Source organism: Zingiber officinale, chromosome 1B, assembly GCF_018446385.1.
Source record: "Zingiber officinale cultivar Zhangliang chromosome 1B, Zo_v1.1, whole genome shotgun sequence".
NCBI lineage: Eukaryota > Viridiplantae > Streptophyta > Magnoliopsida > Zingiberales > Zingiberaceae > Zingiber > Zingiber officinale.
The window spans coordinates 6,409,183-6,429,561 of record NC_055986.1 but is presented as its reverse complement, the minus strand read 5'-3'; the positions used below and the strand labels follow the sequence as shown (position 1 = coordinate 6,429,561).

Below are 20,379 nucleotides of genomic sequence, written 5' to 3'. Positions count from 1 at the left end.
GTCGAGAAGGAACAATTTCATCCGACACCATAACACGCGTGGCTCACGTGAACTAGATTCTCCAAAAACTTAGGGAGCAATCTGCAATATTTCGGATAAAAGAGCTAGTTTTCGCCACTAAAAAGGACAGGCACAAAAGCAGCGAGTTTTTCTGCTCGAGCTGCTAAAATTCAAAGACGAGGTACCAATTCAAGCCATCTTTTCCACCAATCTCTCATAGTCATAGATCCTTTTCATATCTCTAGATTCTCGCTTGTGGAGAAGTAATGGCTTTTGCTACTGCCGTGACGCCGCCATCTCTATTTCCGGTTCCAACTCGTCCCCTTTCCGCAATTTCTCGAAGGTTTCCATCCCCTACGTTCACTGGTACTCGAATCCTTGCTTCTTCTCCGAGTGCGCACGGCTTGAAATTGATTATTTCTGCTCAATTTTTGAAGTAGCTTACAAGCAGCAATCTGGGTTTTCTGCTCAATTTTTTGCATCTCTAGTGTTTGATTTAATTCCTATTAGGTGGAGGGAGGTGCACGTCTATTGTTGCCAAGGCTGTGGGAGATAACTCTGACACTTCTGACGGCAGCATTGTGAAATCTGTCCAAGATGCTGTGAGTCACAGTTTCAATTTGTATATTCATCTGAGCTAATTATGATTCCTTTGTCTAGAACATCCTAACCAGGATTGCAAAGTCACTGCATGATGGTAACTAAAATGAACATGATCCATGCCTATATTGACTCTGCAGATATTCTCTCTATATATCTATAGTTCAGAAACTAGTTTTCAAGGAAAGGAAATATAGATGTACTGGTTATCACTGAATTTTCTGGAAATCAACCAATTATGCTATAGTGTTCAGTATATCTATATTCTCTTACCTTGACAATGCTGAAACATATATAAGCCCTTTCTTATAAGCAATTGGAAGGGAAAATTCACCTTCACTCTGTGTCACACATGAAGGTTAGCTCCTCAGAACTGCCAAAAAGAATGAAGATATGAGAAATTATACACTAACAATGCAAAAGGGCAAACATCTATAGTTTAGTTCCTCATTGTCCAAATGGCTTTGAATGGTGGAAGTTGTTGCCAAGGTCCTACTTTTGCTTCATTGGGGCTTGCTTCCCCGTACAATATCAAAGAATAAGAGGCTTTGGAAATTAGTCTATTACAAGAATGAATTAGATTCATATGGTGATTCATGTATCTATGGCTCTGATGTTGTTGCTTTCTGAACTAAAACTTGCTGATTCCTTGACTCAGTGGAGCAGCTCGGAAAATCTAATTGGCGTTGCTGGTCTTGGGTTTGCAGCAATTGTTGCAGTTTGGGCCTCTAGTAATCTTGTTGGGGTAACTGCACCTAAATCATGTTGTAGTTAGAACAATATTCTAAGAGGTTTTCCACACCTTCTGCAGTAGTTAGTGTGCCCCTCTTGGATGATGTTTCTTTCTTTAATCTGGACTAGTAATCATGCAGGCTATCGACAAGCTTCCTGTGGTACCAATCGTCTTCGAAGTCATCGGCCTACTATTCACCTGGGTGAGTCTGCAAAGTCTGGGGCTAAAACTTTGGCTTCTTGAAACTTGTCTAACCATTTCGATTCTTCCAATGTTTACAGTGGTTCATCTATCGCTACCTTTTGTTTAGACCGGACAGGTGAGAAGGTTTCCAACCATGATTTTAACTCCTTGGTTAAAGAATCCCCAAGAGAAAATCCTTGGTAATAATGATAAACAACTGAAGCAATTCTAAGGCCACTCGAAGATAACTTTGCAAACTAGCCAGATTGACCAAGAGATATAATCTCTTGTATTTCTATCGCTTCTTGCTGGCACATCTTTTGAGTTACTGTGATTCATCTTCTTACATTGCTCATTTGTTGCATTGATCTTGTTCAGGGAAGAATTTTCAAAAATTGTTAAGGATGCAATTTCAAGTGTTCTTGGCAAGTGAGAGGCTGCAAAAGACATCTGCTGCAATTTAAAGTGGATTTGAGAATGTATATATAGCCCAGTCTGTAATATAAGTGAGATATCGTGTACTGAAAAACCAGAATAAGCACTTAATATTGATGTGAATTTTAAAAATGCATGACACAGAATCCATCAACAAGTACACTTGATGCTAACTAAAAAAAACTCTGTAAAAGTTCAACTTCATAAACCCAACTTGTTTTCTTATTCGTTATGAATAAATACCGGATTGTTTTTTTGAATTTAACTACATCTCATTGAATCTGTAATTCGTGATAAAAAAAAAATAACAATTCTAAAGATGCCAGTAAATGCATCACTGTCCTGATGCACTCCTTCAATACTCAGTGTGCCTCTTTTATCTTCAATATCAACTTTCATTTTCACGGCAAGTGCATCTGTTTTTCATGATCCACACCTAAGTTTTGTTCCAGGAGGCATGCGTTTATCTGCTATTAGAATTATCACATATTAATATACGACAACAAAAAAACCAATAAAATCTTATATCAACCAAAACAATGGGTTTGGTACACTGCTAGAATCAAACTATCCAGTTGCATGGCTCGATTACTAAATAGAGGAAGACTTATCAATATTCAACAAATAAGAGCAATCTGTAAGTGTTTAAGAAAAGAGTCTGTAATCTTTCTATGGAGAAGATGCAATTGGGCAGGTATGCCACAGCTGATGCTAAAATTGGATAAATATACTATGTAGAATAAGCATTGAATCTACCTAATCAACCAAATATAAGCTTCTAATAGCATGAATCTGCTGCATTAAAATTACAGGATTCAGTTATGACCTCTGAGAAATGCATTGTTTAGCTTTGCCCAATTGATTACATCTCAGCTTTTATGTCTCCATTTCCTATGATTTGCGATCCAACTGGTGGTGGATATTTAGAATAAGGAAGACCTACTTTTCTTGTCTGAGCTATCTCCACAGTTAGTGGAACTGAAGCTGTAGCAATGCCATTGAGAGCCGATTCCATATGGCAAGGCTTTTCATACTGAGAAGGCAAAGATGTGTATTTCTCTTCTGCAACTAGTCAAATGAAAGTATTAGTTACAAAGTTGGAATAGGCAAAATAAATTATGCTAACCATTCATTAGACATGACAAACTTCCAAATTATAATTAGTAAACAGTCTGATTGACCAATTGGAAGTATTTCTCAGATCACATTTTTCTGGTGATAATAGATCACTTTTTTCTAGATGTTTACCTTTCCTTCGTCCATAGGTGACTAACTTAAGGAGATATTCTCTGAACTCAATCAGTACAGCCCGCTCTTGCTCAGCATAAACCTCTGATGTACTCTGGTTGCTGGAGGATCTTGGATCTTTGGCAGTAGCTTGAGACGTTGCAAAAATCATGTCTTGCTCATCACACAATAGCGCTAATGTTCCAGGAGACATAACCCTTCCTCCCTTTTCTGCTTCCCCACATTCAGACCCAGTTTCTTCGGTGATAGGTTGGTTAATAGGAATTCCATTTGAACACTCGTCTGCCAAAGTGCTCTGCGTAGCTGAATCTTTCTGTCTTGTATCGCTGTCATTATCTGAGTGCTGGAAACTTTCAACATGACCTTCCTGCTCGGCCGACTCTTGAACTCGTCTCTCTGAAGAAGTTGATGGAGAGTGTATAAATAAAACAACCCTCTCAGAGGCTAATGATTTGCACATTTCTCAACACACGAAACAAAAATATTTAGAGAACAGAATCACCATCAATGGTTAGCAAAAATTATTTCTGACCAAATAGGAATTAATCAACTACCTAAACAGCCAAAGGAAAATTTTATAATAGAAGTAGCTTAATTTCTAATATTCATGGAATTCAGAATAATTAACCACATATATCTCAAGATAATTTTAAAAAAATCTAATTTTTATAGAGTTCAATTTTTTCACAAGAGGTAATTAACTTTACGTCCTATGTATTGTATATAATTATGAACCAACACTCCCTTTTGCAACTAGCAAGAGAAGTTAATTGAGAGCGAAGGAGAACAAACACAAGGTAGATCTGATGCCATGATTGAGGTTGGGCTATGGTACCATTTTACATGATGCAAGATAGATTCATGTGTCCCAATCAGAAAAGAGAATATACTAGGAAAAAGGTCTATTATTGCTTTAAGCCTCTAACGAATAGAACCATAGGGAGTTCATTTCTAAACGCTGTAGTTTACAATAACCTTGCCCCATAAATTGAGCAAAGTAAACAAGGTGCATTGAGAATTGTCGAAATAAGAATAAATAAGATTTTGTTCTAGACTGAGTAGAAACAAATACAATTGTAATTTTAGATCTGAACTGATTTACTTTATTGCACCAGTTTATTTCAAATATAGCCTGCTTTACTTTCATTATGTAAGGATTTTCATAGCGCAAATTTATGACAGGAGAACATTTAGAGAATACATGGTACGGAATGCTTTTCATAAATCTGTAAAAGAAATAAAGAAAGTTGCAAGTTGGGACCAATAGAGAATTATGCTGATCTAATGCCCCTGTAAATAGAAGCATTAAGCACATGAATGACCAGATTATTAGGAGTTAGGATTGTGAAGAACAAAAAGAATGAATCCTTATGTTGATTGCCTACTTAATTCATTTTAACAGATTAGTTAACACATCCTATGAAATTTATATGGCAGCACTAGATTACTTATCTAAGATTTTATCTGTATAGCATCAATCTTACCAGCAATCTTTTTGGCAACCTCTTCAGACATCACCACCAAAACCTTACACAGATCCCTAGCATGCTCTGGTTGGATTACATCTGCCAGAAGAGACCTGGGATGGCAAATCAAAACTAGATCTTAAAAGTTATTATACAACAATCACATATGTATATTGACAACATTAAAGAAAACTTTATACTATTGGAAAATAGTTCCATACCTATATGTAACCTTATTAGATGCCACTGGAGCAGCAACAGAACTAGCTACAGGAATGGAAGTAGAAGACTGAAGCTGTGCAGACCTCTTAGCCTGATAAGTAGAAAATAGATTCAGTGATATCAACATCAAGCATACAAATTCTCTTCTCCAGCACTCATTTGTCAAGTAGGCTATAGGCAAATATAAGTGTGATAATAATGATTTCATTTCTTTTTCAGTGCTTAAAAGAGGAAATTCAAAGTTCACAGATCCCTTGCAACAAAGAAACTGATATTGACCCTTCTACAGGCAACAACATACAGATACATGCAAAATGAGAATATTAAAACTTTGTCCCATTATTTAATCCAGATTTGATTTTACCCATGTAAAAGAACAATATGGACGTCTACAAAATCAGAAAATTACCTGTACCACGGGTGCAAGACTTTTAGCGGGCTGATCCTTTGATGATGTAGAAAATAATCGGTCCTGATTTTTCCTTTTCTTAGATGCTGAAGGAGAAAGTAATAAGGGAGCACCAATATCCTCATTTTGTCTATCATTGGTTGTCTGTTGCATGTAAAGTGCACTTCCATGATCACCACGAAATAGAGCTTTCCTCTCTCCACTTCCCTCAAAGTTCTTACAATCCATACATTTGCAATTATCAGAGCAGAGAATATTGGCTTGAAAACACTCACAATATCTCTTGAGGCACCCAGATTTCTTACAGTGACATCCTTTATTGTGCCGTCCTACCAAAGGAGGTTCTACTGATTCATCCTATCATATATCATGATATTAATGATGTTAGTATTTAACAAACAAGTGATAAAGAAAATCTTTGCTCAGAATGACAATTGTAGCTTCTCATTCCAAGTGTAGCTAATATGAATCTTATAATAAAATGTGATCATTACACAGGATAGCCAAGCACTAGTGTCATTATTTGATTGGCTCGGTCTCTTGTTCATTGAAACCGTGTCAGCCTGTCAGGAATGTAAAAGTTCAAAAGACAATGATTATGTGCATGCTATCATTGTCAAGCAGGTTAGTCCCAGCTATTTAGGGGTGATTACATGGATACTATCCCTCCATTGAACTTTATGGCCACATTACTAGTAACAAATCCATTAAATTTCTCTTTATGTAATCAACTAGAAACTGCTTTAGTCACTTTAATCCCTTATACCGTCAACCCTAATTGATTAGCTTCTGAAAGAGGAATATTTGTACAATAAATGGTCTCCTTTTGCCATTCAATTTGAATGGAAAAGGAAAATCCCATGAATCGGACAAATACACAAACTAGTAACAAATCTCAGTGGAAAACCTACATGAGAGGATTCATTTATTTGCCTGATGCAGTATAACCAAGTATCGTAGAAGCCTTATTCAAAAATTGGATGATCACTGGGAAAAAAATTACTCTCTATCCTCTCTCTCAATTAAGCTCATTATTGGATGGATTTAACTTTCACTAGTACAGTGCTTTGGCTAAATGGTACATATTTCTACTCCTACAAGTATGGAGTTTTATTTTAACAAATAATTGGGAGAGATGGCTATGAGCAATGTCATTGTGGCCTGATTTAAGTTTAGTATCTAACACAAACATGGACCATTATATTCTTCTCTACTTCAATGAAGTGAAGCATATGAGTCCAAACTGAGACCAACAAAGAGAAGGCGGTCCGTAGACCACACCTTCCTTTTTCACCTTGATTTTCTCCTGTTTTTTGTTTGTATATTATGACTCACTTCTTTGACCTCTTTTCTTGTCTTCATTTCATCTCATCCTGTGATTGATTTAGCATTGCAAATAAATTCATGCTGGGCCTTTGACTTACTATTTCATAATGCTGAGAAACGCACAACAATTGAATAAATAAAACATTTGACAATTGAATCAAAAGGAACTAATAACATTATAGACTGAATGTAGAACGATTTCCACGGTCATTACCAGAACTCTAGAAGGTCAATCACATATGAAGATCCCAAACCTCAAAACATCTCAGTTGAAGTATCTAAACTGAAATAATCGACATATCAAAGTACTTACCCTATTATCTCGAAGTGCATATGGGCTACTACCAATCTTAGGCCTAAAGGCATTAGGATTGCGCTCTAGAATAGCTTCAACAGCCTCATGCCTAACAGTTTCATTCTCAACATTATTACAGCAGTTTGTACAGTTGCAGCCATCACAATAAACTCCAGATGCAAAACACTCACAATACCTACACGAAATAGTGAACAATAAGAACAATGACAAATTTGGAAAAGAGATATTAGACCACAATTATATGATCAAGCAATTAATTACAAAATTAAGTTGAACTCTAAGAAAGACAACCTAGATTCTTCGAAGTAACTACTAATTTTTGCATATTCCTGCAACTGTCACTCCAACTGTTTAAGTGACTTAAAAAAGTTCCAGAAGACTTCTTAACACAGAAGACAAGTCAAAAAAAGTGGGAAAAAAACAAAGCTAAAATACCTATGACCTTTAAAATCTTCACACTAATACATGACTAGTGAGGCAACTCCAGCTAAGATGATGGTTTAGCTACTTTAGCTAATCCTCGTGAGGACAATGGCAAGAGGTTAAAAAAAAAAAAAACTGGCTCCAGTTAATGCCTATAATTGATCCAAAAAATTCATAGCTGTTGGTGCGGTTAGCACTAACGATTTAACCCAGGTTTTGATGAATGACAAATAGGTTAAGTTAGTTTTGTTGTTGTCTGACACTTTGATCGAGTGTGCAGGAGAAGTCCAGACAGGTCGACGGGCTGACCGGATGTCTGGCACGAAGTCCAGCTAGGTCGACGGGCTGACCGGATAGCTGGCGAGAAGTCCAAGCGGGTCGACGGGCTGACCGGACGCTTGGCGAGAAGTCCAGCTAGGTCGACGGGCTGACCGGATAGCTGACGAGAAGTCCAGACGGGTCGAAGGACTGACCGGACGTCTGGCAGGTAAGTAAGGTAAGTCACTGGAGGGGAGTGACTACGAGGACGCGTTCCCGGGAAGGGAACATTAGGCGTCGATCCGGCTTAGATCCATTTCGGATATCTAAGTCGAGATCGTGACTAGATTCCGGTCTCGGAAAGACGGAATCTAAGTCATACTATTTTTGCTAATTCATACTCACTTTGCTTTTGCTAACAATCTGTGTTGCAGGGTAAATTTGCCTCCGGACTAACGTTTGTCTTGCAGGACGGATTCTGCGGGAAAACAGGGTCCGGGCGCCCGGGAGGGAAATTTCATCCTGATCGCGCGTCGCCACGTGGAGCTCGCTGGTTGGACTTGCCACGTCTCACCAGGGCGCCCGGAAGGCATCCAGGGCGCCCCGAGCCTCATATAAAAGAAGGGTCAGAGGAGAGCTTCAGAACAACAACGAAAAGAAAAGTCTTCCACTGCTCTGCACTTCTGCGACGCTAACAAAGCTCCGACACTACGCTCCTTTCTTGTCTTTATTGTCGGTATTTGCTTTTCATTTTCATTAGCATTCATTGTACTGGTTTTTGTAATCATTATTTCGAACTGCTAGTGAATTGCCCAACGAAAGTACTCACGGAGTACGGGCCTTCGAGTAGGAGTCGTCACAGGCTCCGAACGAAGTAAAACCATTGTGTCTATTTTACTTTTCCGCTGCGTTTATACTCTTGTTTTTCGAATCGATATTCACCCCCCCTCTATCGAATCTAACGGTCCTACAATAGCCCCTTGCTGTCCTTCCAAAACACAATCTTATGCCATTTGACACCTGTTGTCTACAAATGCATAGCAATATGGAGTATGGACTACTAGAAGGAAATAATTATAATTATGCTAACCAAGAATTAGCATACAACAAATAGCAGATTTTCAATGTGAAGAAATCATGTAATATTAACAGCATAGGCTTCACGATACCAAGGCAAACCCATGGAAATACCCCTTTATCAACAAAAACAAAAAAACTAGACACTATGTCACTTTATTTTATCGTATTGGAATTGGAAAAGACTATACTATGTACCTAACTTCTCAGTAGATTTTGTATGAGAAAAGGTTAATATTTATTCCGTTTCATTGAAAATAAGGTAAAAATTCTGTTCGTAAGAACAAAGAGAAGCGGATCTATTCTATACCCGATAAGTACCAATACGCAATGGGAGGATTACTCCTACTTTCGGGAAACACCTTCCATATTGCCGCATGATAAGATCCATGTAACTGACCACAAATAGTTAGCATACATTTACTTATTGTTTTATAGGTCCCAAACATGACTAAGAAATAATTTGACAGGACTTGCATATCGATGAGAATTCAACTTACAGTTTCAAGCATTTTGAATGTTTGCAGTTGCAATTCCTCTTTCTAGTTGGTGTACCATCTTTAGTATTGTAGACTGGTTGCGTGTCTTGTCTTGACTTGGGTGATTGTGGCTTTCTGCAGAGATCCCTGATAAGATGATAAGAAAGGGTCTTTAAAATTTAAAAATATAAGAGAGGTCATGTATAGATAAAGCTTCAACACTGATAACCTTAAGGGAATGGTGATTGGTAAGTATCAAGAGTTGATATAATTTTAAAATTACATAGCAAACAGATCATTGGATGTTCAATTGATATATTTTGGTTTAGGAATTTACTCTTATAATCTTACTAAATGAGTCATTTTTCAATGATACAGTATAGGCTGTTAAAATTAGAACTGCTTGCCTAGACTCACTCTTAGTACCAATCCATAACCCTAGTATAAGAAATATCTATGTAACCACGATACCAGAATTTCTCAGAACTAAATTGTGACGCTTAAGAGAACTTTGCCAATGAGAAGAAATAGGTAGAGAAGAAATCACTGCACAAAATAAGTGCCAGAAATTATGACTTTCACAAGAACATAAAGGTTGAAACATAAAGACTAAAAAAAATTTATTTCAATCAATCACTTTAGAGTTTTGATCCCTAGTATTGAGCTTTCAGAGGTCATTGTGAGAGTCAACAATCATTTTAATCAAGCGCTTTAGAATTTAGAATCCTACTGAGCTTTCAAAGGTCACTGTGAGAGAATGCTCATGGATCTAGCCATCTTGGTTGTCATACAGAAATTAACCCAGTCCACTATTACTCAAAAATAGTCTATTATAGGTAATTCAATCAATAACTATAGGAAGAGTTTCTTATAAAAGATTCCCATATCTTTTACTTAAAATTCGTCCTTTTGATGTGATATTTCATGAACTTCTTTACTTCCAAGTGAAATAAAGCAACTATTCATTTTAAACATCTATTAACAAAAGTTGCTTTCTCCAAAATTTACATTAAAATAAAGGAGCCTGAGAGATTTTATTTTTCATTACGATGCAAAATCAAAGCAAAAGGCATAAGTCTTCTGTCCTGTGAAGTATGAAGCTAGAAAAAAACCTAGAAACTACGAAACGCTTAAAAAGTTAACGCAATGGAAAATAGCCTAAAATTTGAAGAAGCTATCAAATCCAGAAAATGATTCAAATATCAATACAATTAAGAAAAGAAAAACTCACGTGGATACAGAAATCGAAGAAATTGACGAAAGCGACATGGGCAGAGAAGCCGGCGGGTGCAGAGGTAGCCAGTGTGACTGCGACGGATCAAAGGCCACAGGTACTGTCGCCGAAGTGGAACCTCCACCATAGACCGAGGCCGTGAAATCCAGCTGGCGGACGAGTTTTCTAGGAGGGGCATCGGGCGACGTTGACGTAGGTTGATCAATTTGCTCCATTGGCGTTCGTAACGCCGATCTGAGGATCAATTCGTCAAGCCCTCCGAATAATTCCTTCCCAATTGTACTCCTTAGCGAAGTATCTAAAACCCTCCCCAAGTCGGGAAGAGCAAACACATCTTAGACCAAGAAGCCAAAGCTGGAAAGGGGGCAAAGAGGGGAGTTAGTCTCCGGGAATCTCCAGAGTCCGAGAGACAGTCGAGAGGAGGAGATCCGCCGCAAGAAGCGGCGGCGGGCCGGGGAGGCTAAATCGCAGGGAGATAAAGATGGGATTTTTATTGTTCGGATGCTGGAAATCTATAGAGCACGAGAGCGACGACGAAGACGCGAATGCCTTTCTCCTTCTTTCTCTCTCTCCCTCTCTACTTTTGAAATCAAATTCCAATATTGGACGGTCAGATCTCGAAGTAGGGACAGATCGTACGGTCAAAGATAGCGGTAGAGATCGAGCGGTCTAAATTCATAGGATTCGAGGTGTGGAGCTCGCTGCTGTCGGATCCGAATCATGATGACCTTAGCTATAAAAAAAGGCGATCAACTGCCACGTCATTTTATCCTGCAAGTTAAATTTCGTCGACATCATTTGTATAAATTCAAGCCCAGAATTCGACCAAAGCGGGACCGCCTGCGCTGGCAAATGGCAAGGAGTGCGGGTTAGCACGCCGGTTTATGCACATTTGCGACAGGAGTGCAAAGATCTGTGGGCGATTGTTTATGCTTGATATTGAAAGTTCTGAAACCTTTGGAAACAAGTTCTTTCTCCAGCTAATATTATCTGAAACCTTATAGTATAAGGGTAAGTACAAGTAATAGGATATATATAGAGATATAAATATATGATTAAGGCATCATCGACAACTCTTTGCTCGCTTGCTGATCTTCTTCCATCTCCTCCTTCTCCTCCTCCTCCTCCTCCTCCCAAATCTTACTCTTCCCTTCCTCCCCATAGATCTGACTACAGAGCACGAAGTAGAACACATTGGCCACCGACATCGCTGCCAGCATCCAGTAGTAGTAATCGTATCGCCCCTTGTTCAAGTTCCTGTCCAGCCAACTCACGCCCCCATTCGCCTCCGTCACCCTGTCCACCACCGCCACGATCACCGCCCCCACCAAGCTCCCCGTCCCAAACGTCAGCGACAGGAGCGACAACCCCACGCTGGTCATGCTGCGAGGGAACTCAGAGTAGTAGAACTCGATCTGTCCGATGATGTTGAACGCCTCCGCCAATCCCGTCAGGCAGTACTGCGGTATCAGCCACATGGCCGACATGTGCACTATTCCTTTGTCCATCAGTCCCTGATCGATCGCCCTTCGCCGACGGATGTGCTCTGTGATGGCCATGACGACGGTGGCGATGCTCGAGAGCACCAGCCCGAAGCCCATCCTCTGTTTCAGCCCCAGGCCGCGCGGGCGCCCGGTGAGCCGCGCGAGAGGAGCCACGAGGAGGCGGTCGTAAACGGCGACCCACAGCGAGAGGGCGACGATGGAGAAGACGACCACGGAGGCGGCTGGGATCTGGAAGTGGGGGCCTAGGTGGCGGTCCATGGACGATGCCTGCAGCACCGGGAAGCTCTGGGTGATGGTGATAGCCGCCATGATGCCGGTGGAGCAGATGGGAAGCACCCGGACCACAGCCTTTAGCACCTCCACCTGCTCCACCGTGCACAGCCGCCACGGGTCGACCGCAGTGCCGTCGGGGTTGAGGTCCTTCTCGGGATTCCGGATGACGCAAGCTTTGTTCAGGAATCTCAAGCTCTTGGAAGGCACCGTGAGCTTGGAGCCCTTCTTCTTGTGGTACCACGAGTCGGAGGAGTTGGGGGGGAGGATGATGTTGCGGTTCTTGATCGCTACCACGGCGACCTGAGCGAAGCCGGAGAGGACGCTCTTGTTGGGCTTCACCTTGATGTACATGTCGGAGCCGAGGAGGAAGAAAAGGGTGGAGACGGCCATGAGCGTGACGGGGACGCCTAAGCCGATGCGCCAGCCCGCATGGTCTTGGATGTAGATGATGACGGTGAGCGCGAGGACGAGGGAGACACCGACGGAGACGTAGTACCAGTTGAAGAAAGTCTGGAGGACGCGGACGTCGTCGCCGTCGGGTTGGGATTTGCGGCGGTCGAACTGGTCGGCGCCGAAGGCGAGGGAACAGGGGCGGACGCCGCCGGTGCCTATGGCCATGAATGCGAACGCGCCGAGGAGGAGGGCGAGCTGCGAGGAGGTGGCGCCGAGACAATGGCTGTTGGCACTGCAGGCGGGTGGCTGAGCTCCGGGAATCATGGCGGTTAGCCAAAGTAGCACCATCCCCTTAATCGAGAACACAAACGCAAATTTAATCACGATCAAATTCATAATTACAAATGATTTTGCATGACGATCGAAAGGAGATCGAAAACAATAATAAAAAAGTAAATAAATCTTGGATGAAAACATTTGCCATCACTTATTAAAATTGCTCTTTCACTCATTTGTGGTCTTACCAAATGATGTGATATACATGACACTAAGTTGACTTGATCAAAGCTTCACCATCTATCTTAAAGGACCCAACGACAAAAGTGGGCATGCTTCCTAATTGTGCTCACTAAATATCTAGTCAAGGACGACATGCCAACTAATTATTGCTTTTCTTCTCTTTGAACGAGTCTTCATAATAACTCAAACTTTTAACGCAACAAAAACGAGCCCTTATTAAGTTATTCGGTTCATGACTTGGTTTTCAATTTTTTTTTTCAGGGAAAAAAACTTCAAATTCTCAAAGAAAACCGAATAAACATTTTCATTGATTTTTTTTTTATAAATTTTGTTGTTTAGTTTTTTTTTTTCCTGGTAGACTGATTGGACAATTAAAAGAATCCGCGTTGATATATATTAATAGGCGGGTGTTCAAATGGTGTTATAATCAATATCAATGCATATTGTTATGACAATGACACATTAATTAACATCGTGCTAATGGATAGTTTTTATTAAAAAAAAAATTTAGTAGAACCCATAAATAATGAAAATTAATGTCAAAATGAATGTTGTGTATTGTATAAAAAAAAAATGTTAATATAATGAGTATATCTGATATGTGAATGGTATATTTTTAATAGGCACCAAAAAAAAAAACATTTAAAAATCAATTTCAAAATCCATGAAAAATTAAGAACCACACTTAAAATATGTGATAAAGCTTGATTTGATACAGTGGAGAGAGAGAGAGCTAGAGAAATTAAAGAAACAGATTTAATTACTAGAATTTGTTGAGAATTCATGTTGGTTATAAATGATCATTAATTTCCCGTAATGATTTCTTTTCCACACTGAAAGATTAATTAGTATTCTGCAGAAATTGAGGGTATATGCAGAGAGTGATGGAAGTCTACTCACAGTCAGGCTAAAGAAGGAGCCGGCTGCGATGACTCGGAACTTGCCGAGCCAGGAATCAGCCAGGAAGGCTCCGAAAATGGGGAGAAAATTGGAGGTGGCTCCCCAAAGGAGCAGCACCGCCGCCGCAGCCGCAGGCTTCATGTGGTACGTCGCCGTCAGGTAGATGATCATATTTGCAACCAGTCCAAAGCTCGCCACCTTCTCCAGGACTTCATTCGCTGTATGAACCGTCCACCCACTTCAACTGCTCATGATCCCATAAATATACAAGTGGAAATAATTAATTAAGAATTCGCCGCCGACGAGTTACCGATGATGCAGGGGATGGTCTTGAGGCCGCCCTTCTTCTGCTGCGGCCGCCAGCCGGCCATCTCCTGATGCAGCGCTGCCACCGGAGCTTCCATGCCCATATGATACAAAATAGTGAGCACCGACGGTGTTTTATAGGGAGAAGTGGGGATATATCCCCTAACTTTGTTATTTTATTATTAAATCGCCTCCAATATTTAATTGTATTATATCTCCTAACTTTGTTATTTTATTATTAAAATTGTATTATATCTTCTTAAATTTGTTATCTTATTATTTACTTGGATTGGGTAAGGCACATGCAGTAGAACAAATTTAATATATCATAGCCAATATATATATACCGAGTAAAGATATTTGTATAAATTTCTCCATTAGGATATTATCGATTTTAAAATATAGGATAAAGCAAATCATAACATTATTTATTTTTTATATAAAATAATTAGAGAAAATTATTAATAAAATTTAAAATAATTTTTAATATAAAAAGAACAAAATATTAATATAATTTAATTTTAGACTTCACTAAAATTAATTATTAAAGGTCATATTCATAATAAAATACTAAAATAGTGAGTGTTTTAGGATGACTAACTATTTAATCTTAGCTAATTAATTAATAAATAATTATAATTCTGAAATGTTTATTTTTATTGAATTTTAAAAATGACTATATGTACACATGTTGTTATGTGCATATATGTTATTATTATTATTTTATTTTAGCCTTTATATATTATGAACAAATAAAAGATATTAGACGGGGCTCATTGGGTTAAAATGATCAATTTAATTACCATCCTTACTTATTTATAAGTAGGGATAAATAAAATTTGATTAAATCAAGTTAAATAATTAAACAAATTGAATTTAAAACTTCCGTTCAATTATTTTAAAAATGTATTTATTGTACTAATAATTTAGCTAAATCGAATAAACTTATTTATTTTATTCCCCTTACAACTATCACAATTATTAGATATTTGAATGAGAGATAATATACAACCTGTGATTTTGCATGATCTCTAATGATACATTATTTTTAAAATTGTCGTTAGCAATAATAAACAAGCACAAATTCTCAAATTTGTCAACTCATGAGTTAAAATAAGATAGAAATTATTGTTAAAAAATTCAATTAATTCGGTAAAAATTAAATTAATTGATATTTTATTGATTCAATTTATTTAACTTTTAAAAAAATTTAATCGATTCAGTTATTTTAGAAAAAAAAAATATTTTTCTAATTTCAATTAAACTAGATTCGGTTAGTTTCATTTTGGTTAGTTTCATTTTGGACCAATTACTCTGCCTTATTTAGAGGGTGTTTGGCTAAACTTATTAAAAACAGCTTATAAGCTCGTACAATTTATAAGTTGTTTTAGGAGTTTATAAGTTGTTAGGTCTTATTTTAAAAATAAGTTGTTAAAGTGTTTGGGTGAACTTATTATAATCAACTTAAAAATATTGATGTGTTTGGTATTATAAGATCTTTTTATTAATAAAATTATAAAAAAGGGTATAAAACTATTAATAGAGGGTTTTGAGATTTTTATTAATAGAGGGTTTTAGGCGAATTCCTGCACCGGGGGAGAGAAAATTAGAAAGAGGTGTTGGCGGAGAAGATGACACAACGTTGAAAGAAAAGTCGGCTGAGATAAAAAGATATTAGGCTTATAAAAATTTATGGAGGATAAGATGGAGATTTATGAAATTATATAAGGTTGTTTTAGAGAAACAAATTATTAAAATAAGATCTTTTTAAAAAAGTATGGTCTTCCATACTTTTTTAAAAACAACTTATAAGCTCCAAAACAGCTTATTTTGACAGCTTATAAGCTGTTTGAAAAAAAATTTACCAAACAAATTTGAAGAGCTTATAAGCTCCAAAATAGCTTATAGTTGTTTTAGAGAGCTTATAAACTCAGTCAAACACCCTCTTAGATGAGTTAAACGTGTTGACCATAGGCCAAATCAATCAAACTAGTAATAATAGGTAAAAATTGGAATCCGTCATTTTAGTGATCCTACATGATCAATCCCACGACTATTAGTAAGAAGATAAATTGAGAATTTATAGTTGACTACCATAGAGAAAGTTATTCGTTCGACTTTATCAAAGATTAATTCTAGGGGTGTCAAAAATGAACCTGACCCGACGACCCAACCCGAGTCGATCTGAAAAAAATCGGGTTCGGGTTGGACATTTTCGGGTTCGGGTCGGGTTCGGGTTGGAGGGTTGGAGAGTAAATGAGTCTCGGGTTGGGTCGGGTTGGGTTCGGGTTGACCCGAGTTGACCCGGGTTGACTTAAATATAGGGTTTTGTGGGTTTTTTTGGGGTTAAATCAAATTTTATTTTAAAATTTTAGATGTTTTTATGTATATTAATATCATGTTTGTATGATAATGATGGAATATTGAGATAAAAGTGAAAAATTATAGGGAAAATAGCCCAAAAAAGTCATTTTGAATAGGATTTTCGGGTTATATGGGTCGGGTTCGGGTTGATCGGGTTGGTCGGGTTCGGGTTCGGGTTGAAGTGTTTTGGGTTGAACTCGGGTTCGGGTCGGGTTCAGGTTGGGTTAAAAAAAAAAAAAAAACTCAACCCGACCCAACCCGACCCGACCCATCCGAATTGATACCCCTAATTAATTCCCACCTATTATAACAAGTTTTGCCCCATATTAATTAACTAAAATTTAAGATATCAAGAATGCATCTTGAGTAGAAGTCAATGAATTAAATGTGTGAACCACATGCATTTTAATTTAATTTTGTTGATTATTTTTCATAAAAGTGACCGTCTAATTCATGTAGTGGTCAAGTATGATTCTATTATTTTTAGATCCAAATAATCGTTAGAAGATTATTAGTGTAATCTTTCTTGATAAACATTGACCTGTTTAATTAAGCTTAAATAAATTTAAACATGAGTTTTGATATTTGAATAATATGTAAGAAGAAATCAAGTATGTCAAGATTATACTTAACAATATGTGAGAGGAAAGTTTAACTGGATCAAGGAGGACTGTACATTGACAGAGAAAAGTTCTAACTGAGATTAAGTAAGGTGAAAGTCTACCAAGTGACTAGTTATAACTACAGTTAGATTAAGAAAAGTCCAAGTGGATCAAGAAGGATCATACGTTGACAAAGAAAAGTTCTAACTGCGGTTAGGTAAAGGAAAGCCATGAAAGTCTTCCGAGTGACTAGTTCTAACTTATGGGTTAGGCAAAAGAAAGTCCAAGTGAGTCAAGGAGGATTGCACATTGGTAAAGGAAAGTTCTAACTAATGTTAGACAAGAGAAAAATCCAAGTGGACCAAGGAAAATCACACTTGGTAATCGAAAGTCCAACGGAAAGTTGGCAAAAAGAAAGTCTGAGTAGGTCAAGGAGGATTGGACACTTGGTGAAGAAGTCTTAACAGGTCAACGTTAATCGGATGCTAGGCAACGGGAAGTTCTAACAAGTCACGATTAGCCAGATGTTGGGCGAGAGAACTTAAAAATTGGATCGAGTAAGTTAGGATTAGACAATCGATTAGGACAATCAATTGACTCTAAGCTAATAGATTAGGGTTGGCTCGAATCGATTAGGATGGATTCCTAATTAATTGGGAGTTTTGCAAAGGAAAATCACGAGAACAGTGCTAAATCGATTGACTCAATTGATTCATCCAATAATAATCGATTGGGTCAATTGGTTAGAAGTAGTTTGTCGTGAAGAGCCATAATCGATTAGGTTAATGGATTCTAACATTCCTAATTGATTGAGACAATCAATCAAGGGCTAGTTCATGAAACACTGAAGGTTGAGAATCGATTGAGGCAATCGATTCAGTATTTCTTAATCGACTGACCTAATCAATTAAGACATTTCATGAGAGAATAAAAATGTTAGGAATCAATTAGGTAATCGATTAAGGCCTTGTCTAATCGATTGGTAGGGCTCGTCAATCAATTAAGGTTTCGAAAAAGAACCATTCTACAAGTGAATGGTCCAATGATGACGTAGCAATCAACTAGAAGTAGGCTTAATCGGTTGGGAGGCATTGAAAAATCCTAGAAAAGAGTGTTTTGGACATTTTGAAGCATCTATCTCGCAATGTTTTTGGCCGATGATTCTTGGACAATTCAGAATAAAGTGCTGCCGAATCAACAAGAGACAATCTATAGCAATAAGAGATCTAGAGCAAGGACGTTCTTCATTATTGCATTTATTTTTTTGTTTTTATTATATTCTTGTTATATTTTCTCATGTTTTTTTGTATCTGAGTTTTAACGAGACTTCTCCGTCTTTGAGAATGAGATATTCATGATGGAACTGTGAGTGTGAGGAGCGGGCATTAGATTAATCAGCTCAAAAAAGTAAATATATTTATTAATCAGCTCAAAAAAGTAAATATCAAGTAAAATATAATGAGTTAGTATTACTTTGAGTTTCCACTATAATAAATGATGAAATGATTGAAGTTAATTATCCTCTTTAACTTTCAAAGTGTCCGAACAATAACGATAGCAAAGTTCCATAGGTACTTGTGATTCCGACTAATTTAGATGCACACGCTTGTTTACTAGTTAATTGTTTTCCCCCGTTTGAATTAACGCGTGCCTATGATTAGCAATCTTAGATTTCATTCTTTCTATTATTGATTATTTTTGCAATCATTTCAATCGATGGACATATGATTAAGAGAATTTGACTCATTGCGACTTTATTGTTTATTAAAATTTATTATCATGTTAAGATTCACCACATCTAGACCACTTGATTGAGGTCACAAATGAGACAAAAAGTAAAATTAGAAAAATAATAAAATATTTTTTTTTATCTATTGTTTTATCTCACATATAAAAAAAGTAGGGTAAAGTTGAAGATTTTTTAAAAAAAATTACACCCGCTAACCTACCCCACCATAATTGGTAGCAACAATGATTGGACTTTGTTGCTAGATGTGTCCAAAGGCTTCTATGTTGTCGGCCTCAATCCTTGAAATAATTAAATTATTAGAGGAGGAAAAAAAACCAAGATGGGCAATTTTTTTTTTTGGGAATTCGGATTTTTCATTCTAGTAAATAATTAATCTGGAATTTAATCTGGAATTAAAGAAAATATGTGCTCATTTGCTACGAGATTTGATTGATTAATTAATTAAAAAAATGGCTGTCCCATCTCGCAATTAATTGAAGTCATCATCAATTGGCAAGGACGAGATGACGTTTTAAAGCTTCGTTCCATTATTGAGTTGAGCTGGTGAGATTAAAGGATTCCCAAAACTCACAAATTCTCAACAATTACTTGAAGTTTAGGATTTCGAGAGAGCAATGTGACAAATAGATTGTTGAAAAATAGAGAGGAAAAAAACATAAATCATCAATGTCGTGATGGGAAGAATATTCTATTGGGACATGGTTAATCTACCGATGAAGACTTGGATTGCGACGCGAAAAGGAGTCAATTGTGGCTCAGTAAAGAATGATTAGTGCGGACTTAAGATGATATGCTTTCTAGATGGGATTATTTTCATGATATTTTTAATTTTTTCTATTCTCCTTTTATATTTTCACTAATTCATGATTTGCTCTGATTCTATTGACCTTAGCGAGTGCTATATATGGATCGATCATGTGGAACGAGGTTTTCGTTGGATGGATGGAAAAGTGAAAACAACTCCTCCATGTCCAACCCCAACTTGGTGGTCCAAATATCATTTTACTCAAAAGTCTTCTTGGATATCAAAATGCTCAGATCTACGCAATGAGTCAACTCGAAGGTACAGGCGTGGGTTGTCTCAGAGTCAGAACTCGTCGTCATCTTTGGCCCTCCAATCCACATTAGTTTCTGTTCCTCTTCTTTTTCTTCTTCTTCTTCTTCTTTACCTCGTGATTTGCTTAATGATAGTGGGCTTACTACTTGTGGACGACCAGTGTTGGTGGATGCTGCAGTTGGGTCATTATCTTATCACGTCATCAGCAATTGTCATAGATCATATTCAATTATCCACGTGGATAAGCGGAAAAAATACAAATACTAAGCGAGTTTTCCCATTTGTGTCGTGTAGGATTCTT

The 20,379-nt window shown here is 37.7% G+C and overlaps 3 protein-coding genes across 7 annotated transcripts; 1 reads left to right on the top strand and 2 right to left on the bottom strand.

Annotated features, from left to right (window-relative positions):
• The first annotated feature begins 47 nt into the window (after positions 1-47).
• LOC122048252 (protein CURVATURE THYLAKOID 1C, chloroplastic-like) lies at positions 48-2,087 on the top strand. 3 transcript variants are annotated; one of them, XM_042609854.1, is made up of 6 exons: positions 48-181; positions 246-366; positions 511-602; positions 1,259-1,345; positions 1,473-1,652; positions 1,895-2,087. In XM_042609854.1, exons 2-5 carry the CDS (start codon positions 267-269, stop codon positions 1,641-1,643), a joined length of 450 nt encoding a protein of 149 aa, XP_042465788.1. In that variant the 5' UTR covers positions 48-181; positions 246-266; the 3' UTR covers positions 1,644-1,652; positions 1,895-2,087. The 3 variants fall into 3 exon arrangements, with proteins under 3 accessions (XP_042465788.1, XP_042465793.1, XP_042465783.1); XM_042609859.1 differs by having other exon boundaries at positions 128-366; positions 1,473-1,535; positions 1,615-1,652; XM_042609849.1 differs by having other exon boundaries at positions 128-366.
• Positions 2,076-11,098, bottom strand: LOC122048223 (protein tesmin/TSO1-like CXC 5). 3 transcript variants are annotated; one of them, XM_042609820.1, is made up of 9 exons: positions 10,407-11,098; positions 9,197-9,322; positions 6,936-7,113; positions 5,297-5,653; positions 4,887-4,978; positions 4,684-4,778; positions 3,200-3,661; positions 2,778-3,019; positions 2,076-2,418 (listed from the first exon to the last, which is right to left on the bottom strand). In XM_042609820.1, exons 1-8 carry the CDS (start codon positions 10,622-10,624, stop codon positions 2,814-2,816), a joined length of 1,734 nt encoding a protein of 577 aa, XP_042465754.1. In that variant the 5' UTR covers positions 10,625-11,098; the 3' UTR covers positions 2,076-2,418; positions 2,778-2,813. The 3 variants fall into 3 exon arrangements, with proteins under 3 accessions (XP_042465754.1, XP_042465759.1, XP_042465763.1); XM_042609825.1 differs by having other exon boundaries at positions 2,778-3,013; positions 10,407-11,096; XM_042609829.1 differs by having other exon boundaries at positions 3,200-3,595; positions 10,407-11,093.
• Positions 11,099-11,365: 267 nt separating this feature from the next.
• On the bottom strand, positions 11,366-14,446 carry LOC122048215 (protein NRT1/ PTR FAMILY 1.2-like). The gene is made up of 3 exons (XM_042609810.1): positions 14,310-14,446; positions 14,000-14,217; positions 11,366-12,931 (listed from the first exon to the last, which is right to left on the bottom strand). Exons 1-3 carry the CDS (start codon positions 14,407-14,409, stop codon positions 11,465-11,467), a joined length of 1,785 nt encoding a protein of 594 aa, XP_042465744.1. The 5' UTR covers positions 14,410-14,446; the 3' UTR covers positions 11,366-11,464.
• Between the last annotated feature and the right edge of the window lie 5,933 nt (positions 14,447-20,379).

Coding starts and splice junctions, on each gene's coding strand:
- LOC122048252 (XM_042609854.1), top strand. CDS start 267: ATGGCTTTTGCTACTGCCGTGACGCCGCCATCTCTATTTCCGGTTCCA. Junction 603..1,258: donor TGAAATCTGTCCAAGATGCT/GTGAGTCACAGT, acceptor TCCTTGACTCAG/TGGAGCAGCTCGGAAAATCT. Junction 1,346..1,472: donor CCTCTAGTAATCTTGTTGGG/GTAACTGCACCT, acceptor GTAATCATGCAG/GCTATCGACAAGCTTCCTGT.
- LOC122048223 (XM_042609820.1), bottom strand. CDS start 10,624: ATGGAGCAAATTGATCAACCTACGTCAACGTCGCCCGATGCCCCTCCT. Junction 7,114..9,196: donor CATTCAAAATGCTTGAAACT/GTAAGTTGAATT, acceptor TATTTCGTGTAG/GTATTGTGAGTGTTTTGCAT. Junction 4,979..5,296: donor GTCTTGCACCCGTGGTACAG/GTAATTTTCTGA, acceptor TCTACTTATCAG/GCTAAGAGGTCTGCACAGCT.
- LOC122048215 (XM_042609810.1), bottom strand. CDS start 14,409: ATGGGCATGGAAGCTCCGGTGGCAGCGCTGCATCAGGAGATGGCCGGC. Junction 14,218..14,309: donor GACCATCCCCTGCATCATCG/GTAACTCGTCGG, acceptor CGGTTCATACAG/CGAATGAAGTCCTGGAGAAG. Junction 12,932..13,999: donor GCTCCTTCTTTAGCCTGACT/GTGAGTAGACTT, acceptor TTCTCGATTAAG/GGGATGGTGCTACTTTGGCT.